General features: G+C 44.3%; 1 protein-coding gene across 1 annotated transcript in view; it reads right to left on the bottom strand.

Moving 5' to 3' along the window:
• Styx (serine/threonine/tyrosine interacting protein) overlaps window positions 1-7,998 on the bottom strand; it is a 41,648-nt gene extending 33,650 nt beyond the window's left edge. The window contains exon 1 of the mRNA XM_075950299.1: window positions 7,633-7,998. Coding sequence (XP_075806414.1) covers window positions 7,633-7,689 — 57 coding nt within the window. The 5' untranslated portion in view covers window positions 7,690-7,998. The remainder of the gene's footprint in view (window positions 1-7,632) is intronic.
• Window positions 7,999-8,898: the final 900 nt, after the last annotated feature.

Consider the following 8,898-nt stretch of genomic DNA (forward strand, 5'->3'; position numbering starts at 1 on the left):
GTGCTTGTGTGTAGTGTACATGTATAGAGTGGGAAGTGTGCTTGTGTGTAGTGTACATGTATAGAGTGGGAAGTGTGCTTGTGTGTAGTGTACATGTATAGAGTGGGAAGTGTGCTTGTGTGTAGTGTACATGTATAGAGTGGGAAGTGTGCTTGTGTGTAGTGTACATGTATAGAGTGGGAAGTGTGCTTGTGTGTAGTGTACATGTATAGAGTGGGAAGTGTGCTTGTGTGTAGTGTACATGTATAGAGTGGGAAGTGTGCTTGTGTGTAGTGTACATGTATACAGTGGGAAGTGTGCTTGTGTGTAGTGTACATGTATAGAGTGGGAAGTGTGCTTGTGTGTAGTGTACATGTATAGAGTGGGAAGTGTGCTTGTGTGTAGTGTACATGTATAGAGTGGGAAGTGTGCTTGTGTGTAGTGTACATGTATAGAGTGGGAAGTGTGCTTGTGTGTAGTGTACATGTATAGAGTGGGAAGTGTGCTTGTGTGTAGGTGACATGTATAGAGTGGGAAGTGTGCTTGTGTGTAGTGTACATGTATAGAGTGGGAAGTGTGCTTGTGTGTAGTGTACATGTATAGAGTGGGAAGTGTGCTTGTGTGTAGTGTACATGTATAGAGTGGGAAGTGTGCTTGTGTGTAGTGTACATGTATAGAGTGGGAAGTGTGCTTGTGTGTAGTGTACATGTATAGAGTGGGAAGTGTGCTTGTGTGTAGTGTACATGTATAGAGTGGGAAGTGTGCTTGTGTGTAGGTGACATGTATAGAGTGGGAAGTGTGCTTGTGTGTAGTGTACATGTATAGAGTGGGAAGTGTGCTTGTGTGTATTGTACATGTATAGAGTGGGAAGTGTGCTTGTGTGTAGTGTACATGTATAGAGTGGGAAGTGTGCTTGTGTGTAGTATACATGTATAGAGTGGGAAGTGTGCTTGTGTGTAGTGTACATGTATAGAGTGGGAAGTGTGCTTGTGTGTAGTGTACATGTATACAGTGGGAAGTGTGCTTGTGTGTAGTGTACATGTATAGAGTGGGAAGTGTGCTTGTGTGTAGTGTACATGTATAGAGTGGGAAGTGTGCTTGTGTGTAGGTGACATGTATAGAGTGGGAAGTGTGCTTGTGTGTAGTGTACATGTATAGAGTGGGAAGTGTGCTTGTGTGTAGTATACATGTATAGAGTGGGAAGTGTGCTTGTGTGTAGTGTACATGTATAGAGTGGGAAGTGTGCTTGTGTGTAGTGTACATGTATACAGTGGGAAGTGTGCTTGTGTGTAGTGTACATGTATAGAGTGGGAAGTGTGCTTGTGTGTAGTGTACATGTATAGAGTGGGAAGTGTGCTTGTGTGTAGGTGACATGTATAGAGTGGGAAGTGTGCTTGTGTGTAGTGTACATGTATAGAGTGGGAAGTGTGCTTGTGTGTATTGTACATGTATAGAGTGGGAAGTGTGCTTGTGTGTAGTGTACATGTATAGAGTGGGAAGTGTGCTTGTGTGTAGTGTACATGTATAGAGTGGGAAGTGTGCTTGTGTGTAGTGTACATGTATAGAGTGGGAAGTGTGCTTGTGTGTAGTGTACATGTATAGAGTGGGAAGTGTGCTTGTGTGTAGTGTACATGTATAGAGTGGGAAGTGTGCTTGTGTGTAGTGTACATGTATAGAGTGGGAAGTGTGCTTGTGTGTAGTGTACATTATAGAGTGGGAAGTGTGCTTGTGTGTAGTGTACATGTATAGAGTGGGAAGTGTGCTTGTGTGTAGTGTACATGTATAGAGTGGGAAGTGTGCTTGTGTGTAGTGTACATGTATAGAGTGGGAAGTGTGCTGTGTGTAGTGTACATGTATAGAGTGGGAAGTGTGCTTGTGTGTAGTGTACATGTATAGAGTGGGAAGTGTGCTTGTGTGTAGTGTACATGTATAGAGTGGGAAGTGTGCTTGTGTGTAGTGTACATGTATAGAGTGGGAAGTGTGCTTGTGTGTAGTGTACATGTATAGAGTGGGAAGTGTGCTTGTGTGTAGTGTACATGTATACAGTGGGAAGTGTGCTTGTGTGTAGTGTACATGTATAGAGTGGGAAGTGTGCTTGTGTGTAGTGTACATGTATAGAGTGGGAAGTGTGCTTGTGTGTAGTGTACATGTATACAGTGGGAAGTGTGCTTGTGTGTAGTGTACATGTATAGAGTGGGAAGTGTGCTTGTGTGTAGTGTACATGTATAGAGTGGGAAGTGTGCTTGTGTGTAGTGTACATGTATAGAGTGGGAAGTGTGCTTGTGTGTAGTGTACATGTATAGAGTGGGAAGTGTGCTTGTGTGTAGTGTACATGTATACAGTGGGAAGTGTGCTTGTGTGTAGTGTACATGTATAGAGTGGGAAGTGTGCTTGTGTGTAGTGTACATGTATAGAGTGGGAAGTGTGCTTGTGTGTAGTGTACATGTATAGAGTGGGAAGTGTGCTTGTGTGTAGTGTACATGTATAGAGTGGGAAGTGTGCTTGTGTGTAGTGTACATGTATAGAGTGGGAAGTGTGCTTGTGTGTAGTGTACATGTATAGAGTGGGAAGTGTGCTTGTGTGTAGTGTACATGTATAGAGTGGGAAGTGTGCTTGTGTGTAGTGTACATGTATAGAGTGGGAAGTGTGCTTGTGTGTAGTGTACATGTATAGAGTGGGAAGTGTGCTTGTGTGTAGTGTACATGTATAGAGTGGGAAGTGTGCTTGTGTGTAGTGTACATGTATACAGTGGGAAGTGTGCTTGTGTGTAGTGTACATGTATAGAGTGGGAAGTGTGCTTGTGTGTAGTGTACATGTATACAGTGGGAAGTGTGCTTGTGTGTAGTGTACATGTATACAGTGGGAAGTGTGCTTGTGTGTAGTGTACATGTATAGAGTGGGAAGTGTGCTTGTGTGTAGTATACATGTATAGAGTGGGAAGTGTGCTTGTGTGTAGTATACATGTATAGAGTGGGAAGTGTGCTTGTGTGTAGTATACATGTATAGAGTGGGAAGTGTGCTTGTGTGTAGTGTACATGTATAGAGTGGGAAGTGTGCTTGTGTGTAGTGTACATGTATAGAGTGGGAAGTGTGCTTGTGTGTAGTGTACATGTATAGAGTGGGAAGTGTGCTTGTGTGTAGTATACATGTATAGAGTGGGAAGTGTGCTTGTGTGTAGTATACATGTATAGAGTGGGAAGTGTGCTTGTGTGTAGTGTACATGTATAGAGTGGGAAGTGTGCTTGTGTGTAGTGTACATGTATAGAGTGGGAAGTGTGCTTGTGTGTAGTGTACATGTATAGAGTGGGAAGTGTGCTTGTGTGTAGTGTACATGTATAGAGTGGGAAGTGTGCTTGTGTGTAGTGTACATGTATAGAGTGGGAAGTGTGCTTGTGTGTAGTGTACATGTATAGAGTGGGAAGTGTGCTGTGTGTAGTATACATGTATAGAGTGGGAAGTGTGCTTGTGTGTAGTGTACATGTATAGAGTGGGAAGTGTGCTTGTGTGTAGTGTACATTATAGAGTGGGAAGTGTGCTTGTGTGTAGTGTACATGTATAGAGTGGGAAGTGTGCTTGTGTGTAGTGTACATGTATAGAGTGGGAAGTGTGCTTGTGTGTAGTGTACATGTATAGAGTGGGAAGTGTGCTTGTGTGTAGTGTACATGTATAGAGTGGGAAGTGTGCTTGTGTGTAGTGTACATGTATAGAGTGGGAAGTGTGCTTGTGTGTAGTGTACATGTATAGAGTGGGAAGTGTGCTTGTGTGTAGTGTACATGTATAGAGTGGGAAGTGTGCTTGTGTGTAGTGTACATGTATAGAGTGGGAAGTGTGCTTGTGTGTAGTGTACATGTATAGAGTGGGAAGTGTGCTTGTGTGTAGTGTACATGTATAGAGTGGGAAGTGTGCTTGTGTGTAGTGTACATGTATAGAGTGGGAAGTGTGCTTGTGTGTAGTGTACATGTATAGAGTGGGAAGTGTGCTTGTGTGTAGTGTACATGTATAGAGTGGGAAGTGTGCTTGTGTGTAGTGTACATGTATAGAGTGGGAAGTGTGCTTGTGTGTAGTGTACATGTATAGAGTGGGAAGTGTGCTTGTGTGTAGTGTACATGTATAGAGTGGGAAGTGTGCTTGTGTGTAGTGTACATGTATAGAGTGGGAAGTGTGCTGTGTGTAGTGTACATGTATAGAGTGGGAAGTTGAGATCTACTGTGTTCCTCAGTTGCTCTTTATTTTCTAATTATTTATCTACTTGCTTGTTTTATTTTTGAGACAGGGTCTCACTGAGTACCCCTGGCTAATCTGGGACTTATTATGTAGATCAGGCTGGGCCGGAACTCAGAGATCAGCCTGCCTCAGACTCCTGGGTGTTAGGATTAAAAGTGTGTGTCTGGGCTGGAGAGATGGCTCAGTGGTTAAGAGCATTGCCTGCTCTTCCAAAGGTCCCGAGTTCAATTCCCGGCAACCACATGGTGGCTCACAACCATCTGTAATGAGGTCTGGTGCCCTCTTCTGGCCTGCAGACATACATGCAGACAGATTATTGTATACATAATGAATAAATAAATATATAAAAATTTTTTTAAAAAGTGTGTGTCCATCTGCTATTTTGCATTACTTATTAAGGTAGGGTCTCTTGCTGAACTTGGAACTCTGACTCTTGCTAGCCAGTTTGCTCCTGGATCCCATCTCTCCAGCTCCAATGTTCTGAAATCACAGCACATCTCCCTAGATTTTAGTGAGCTCTGGGGACTCAAACTCTAGACACCATGCAACCATATCCTCTTATGGAAGGTTCAGCCTATCATGAAAAGACAATAAAAATGTAATAAGTGCAATAATTTTTATGACGTAGGTATTTAAAATAAAAACAAGGGTTACAGTAGTATGGAATATTAAACGGGTCTGGGGTAAAGAGAACAGTGAGAGGAGCTGGTAAAAGACAGGGAAAGTTTCTCTGAAGAGTACTGCCTAAGTCAGGTTTTAGTGGACTATGCTTTTAATCCCAGAATCTAGGAGACAAAGGCAGCCGGATCTCTAGACTAGCATGGTTTACAGGTCTTCTAGGACTAGAAATCTTGTCTCAAAAAAAACAAAACAGCTGGGCGGTGGTGGTGCACGCCTTTAATCCCAGCACTCGTGGGAGGCAGAGGCAGGCGGATCTCTGTGAGTTCGAGGCCAGCCTGGACTACAAGAGCTAGTTCCAGGACAGGAACCAAAAAGCTACGGAGAAACCCTGTCTCAAAAAATCAAACAAAACAAAAAAACCTTAACTATTGCCTAAACTTAACCCAAGTTAAACATCCCCATCCCCACCATTTCTCTGTGTAGCCCTGGCTGTCCTGGAACTTGTTATGTAGACAAGGGTAGTCTCAACCTGGCAGAAATCTGCCTGCCCTCTGCTTCAAGAGCAGAGTATACTGGGATTAAAAGTGCACACTACCACGTTCAACTTCAAATTTCTCTTCTTGAATTTCACTTTTACCAAGGCAGGATTTGGTTTGAAATTTTGGTTTTCTATGTGGAAGAAAATGCTGATTGTTCCTGATGCCTTACATATATCACTGAGAAATAGTAAATTGATATCAGATAAAAGTTATTATTCCCAGTAAGAAGTTACAGTTTTTCCAGGGAATAAATATACTATAAACAGAATAAAATATGAAAAAAAAATTTAAACGAGAATTTCTAAGAATAGGGGAGGGAAGAATTAAGGTGTATTTAAAAAGCCTAAAGAACCAGGCTGAGTCAGGCTGGAGAGACAGCTCAGAAGTTAAGAGCACTGGCTGCTCTTCCGGAGGTCCTGAGTTCAATTCCCAGCAACCATATGGTGGTTCACAACCATCTGTAATGACATCTGGTGCCCTCTTCTGGCATGCAGAGATACATGGAGGCAGAATGTTGTATACATAATAAATAAATAAATCTTAAAAAAAAAAAAAAAAGAACCAGGAGTCAAGACTGCAAAGTCATTGTGTACTGTGGTATGCCTGGATATAACCCTTATTCTAAGTAAACCTCAATCTCTGTGTGTGGTTCCAAACAATACCTGAGTGGAGGTCATAAGGCTACGTGTTCTTCCATCATGTTCCATCACAAGGGAAACTGATTGCTGAACTAAAATTACTTTTCTTTGAAAACAAAAAGTATACCTCACTCACATCACTGTATGTTAAAGAAAAAAGTACAAATTTCTTTTTTATGACTCAACTTAAATATATTCACGTCTCAAGCATCACTACTACAAATAAGAGAGAGAATTCTCCAAATGCCTGTTATCTACTTGGGCGATCAGAAGTTAAAGGTCATCCTTGGCTACAGCAATTTTCAGGCCAGCCTGGCTATATAAGATCTTGTCTTAAAATTAAAAATCATTTAAAGGAAGTAGTTAGGTTTGGTGGCACACACTTTTAATACCAGGACTCAGGAGACTGAGAAAGGTGGACCTCTGTGAGTTTGAGGCCAATCTGGTCTACAAGAGCTAGTTCCAGGACAAGCTTCAAAGCTACAGAGAAACCCAGTCTCAGGAAAAAAAATAAATAAATAAAATAAAATTTAAGACAGACTGCTGCACAGAGTGTTCCAGGCCAGGGCTACATAGAAACTATGTCTCAAAAAACCCACCACAACAAAACAAACACCAAAAAAAGTAAACATCAAATGAAGATATTCAATAGAATTGAGTGTGTGGCATAAACTCAATCCAAAATAAAGCAATTACTTTTTTGAGACAGGGTCTCATGTAACTCAAACAAACTGGCCTCAAACCTGCTATACAAACCAAGCCTGCTTCCACCTCTCAAGTTGTGGAAATACAGAAATGTGGCAGCTATACCGCCCTCCAAATACTTTTTAAGCACTTGGAGGGATGAAAGGATGCACGCGGTTAAAATCCCATTCCTTGGGATTGGGAGGCAGGTGGATCTTTGTGAGTCTGAGGACAGCCTAGTCTACATATTGAGTTTCAGGATAGTCAGGGCTATGTTGACAGACCCTGTCTCAAAACACACAAACAAAACTCTAGAATCCTTTCTTGATCCTATTCAGTGTCACAGCTAAGAGATCCTTGTCTTGTTACTAACAGCCTCTACTGAACTCCAAGTTAATTGTTTCTGATACCATAAAATACTTACAACAAAGGGGGGAAATCTCTGCAAGTGGTAGGTAGAGAAAAATCAAGGCGGAGTGAAAAAGAACCCTGAATTAAGGAATCGGGAGAAGGTAAAGGTAATTTGCTCTCAACAGTAAATTGCCTCCTAGGGCAAGACTTATGATTAAAAGTTTTAAAATTCAAAGCTATGTTTGTGACTTTAAAAAAAAAAAAAAACTTGGGGAACTATTACGAGGGTGCAATTCCAGAGTTCACGCCTCCAGTCTATTCCACACGTGGGGCTATGTGTCCCGCGTGTGAATTTAACATCAAGCTCTGCTTAAAAACAACTCCACAGCGTGTTGCTTTGGCAATCAAAAATGAGTCTATCCTTCAAGTAAATTCCCAACGCCGAGGCGAGAAGCCAGGGGTATTCTTCACGTTGGGTACTCTACTAGGACCTCACGGGTGCCCCCCAAAGGGAAAGGGAAGCGTCTATGACGGTTGGGCTAGAGTCGCGGCTCGGCCGGAGTCCCGGGTCGGCCTGCGGCGGGGCGGGCGCTCACCTCGGTGTCGTCTTTGCACTGTGGGAGCGAGGGGAACTCCAGCTTCACGTCCTCCATGGTCCCAGGGACCCGGCGGGTGGGCGCGGCGCGAGGGACAGCGGTGCGCCCGGCCGTCCCCCGGGCTGGCGGAGGCGACGCGGGAAGGAGGGCGGGCGGACGGCGGGCAGACGAGCGGCGGGCTCACAGCGAGCACTCGCGGACCACGGTATCCAGGCGGCTGCAACAGGAAGGCAGAGGGCAAGGTGACGCTCTGCCGGCCGCCATGCTCCGGCCGTCTCCCCCCCCCGCAGGTCTTCGCGCCCCTCAGACAGCCGGGATCCGGCCCAGGCACGAGCCCATAACCGTCTCCTCCCGCCCCCACCCACGCGCCACAGCCAATCCCAGCCCACGCTCGCCGACGGCCCGCCCCCGCCGCCGCCAGGTGTCAGCGTGCCTCCGCCCCGCCCGTCCGCGAGCGCGCAGACGCGGGGGGCGGGGCCTGCTGCGGGGCGGGGCCGTGGCCGGAGGAAGGGAGGGGAGGATCCAGGAGAAGGCCGTCCGCTGTCAGGCCGGCTAGGCCGACCTTCCCAGATGGGCACTCAGAAGGGAGGCTGCCCGCCCAATTTGTGAGGGAAGTTATAACCCAGACCGGAAGAGTTCAGTTTAAATCCATGTTAGACTATGCAGAAAACGAGATACCCATCTCCTTAAAACAATTTAAAGTGGCCTCTTAGGAAACTCCCGAGTGTAACAACTCAAGAGAATCCTGGAAATGATAAATAATAAGTCACCAGAAATGATAGCTCCCTTTGAGTTAAATTTCTACATATAACATGCTTGTGTGTGTGTGTGTGTGTGTGTGTGTGTGTGTGTGTGTGTGTGTGTGTGTGCCATGAGCGGAGCGTGCGTTAGAGTTAAGGTTTTAAAGGTTAGGAATATACTTTCTTAGGATCTCACTCTGTCAGCCAAGCTCGTCTTTAAACCCACAATATATCTAGTCTCCTCTTGAGTCCTGGAATTAAAGGACACCATCAGGCCCAGCTATAACTTCTGGAGAACTCTTGGTCTCACTGCCTGCAAGGTGTGTAACAATCTTGCTGTTTTATATTATATTTTTAAGAGTACTTTCTAAAGACCTTGGAACTTACTATTATTAAAACTCATCCTTTAGAAAAAGTGGATGGGACATACGGGTATTTAACTTAGACATCCTCTCATTTTCTTCATCTTGTGTATGGAATGGATCCAGAAGTAGAATTGTTCAATAAAGTAGATGGCCAGCCTACT

Source organism: Microtus pennsylvanicus, chromosome 15 (assembly GCF_037038515.1).
Source record: "Microtus pennsylvanicus isolate mMicPen1 chromosome 15, mMicPen1.hap1, whole genome shotgun sequence".
NCBI lineage: Eukaryota > Metazoa > Chordata > Mammalia > Rodentia > Cricetidae > Microtus > Microtus pennsylvanicus.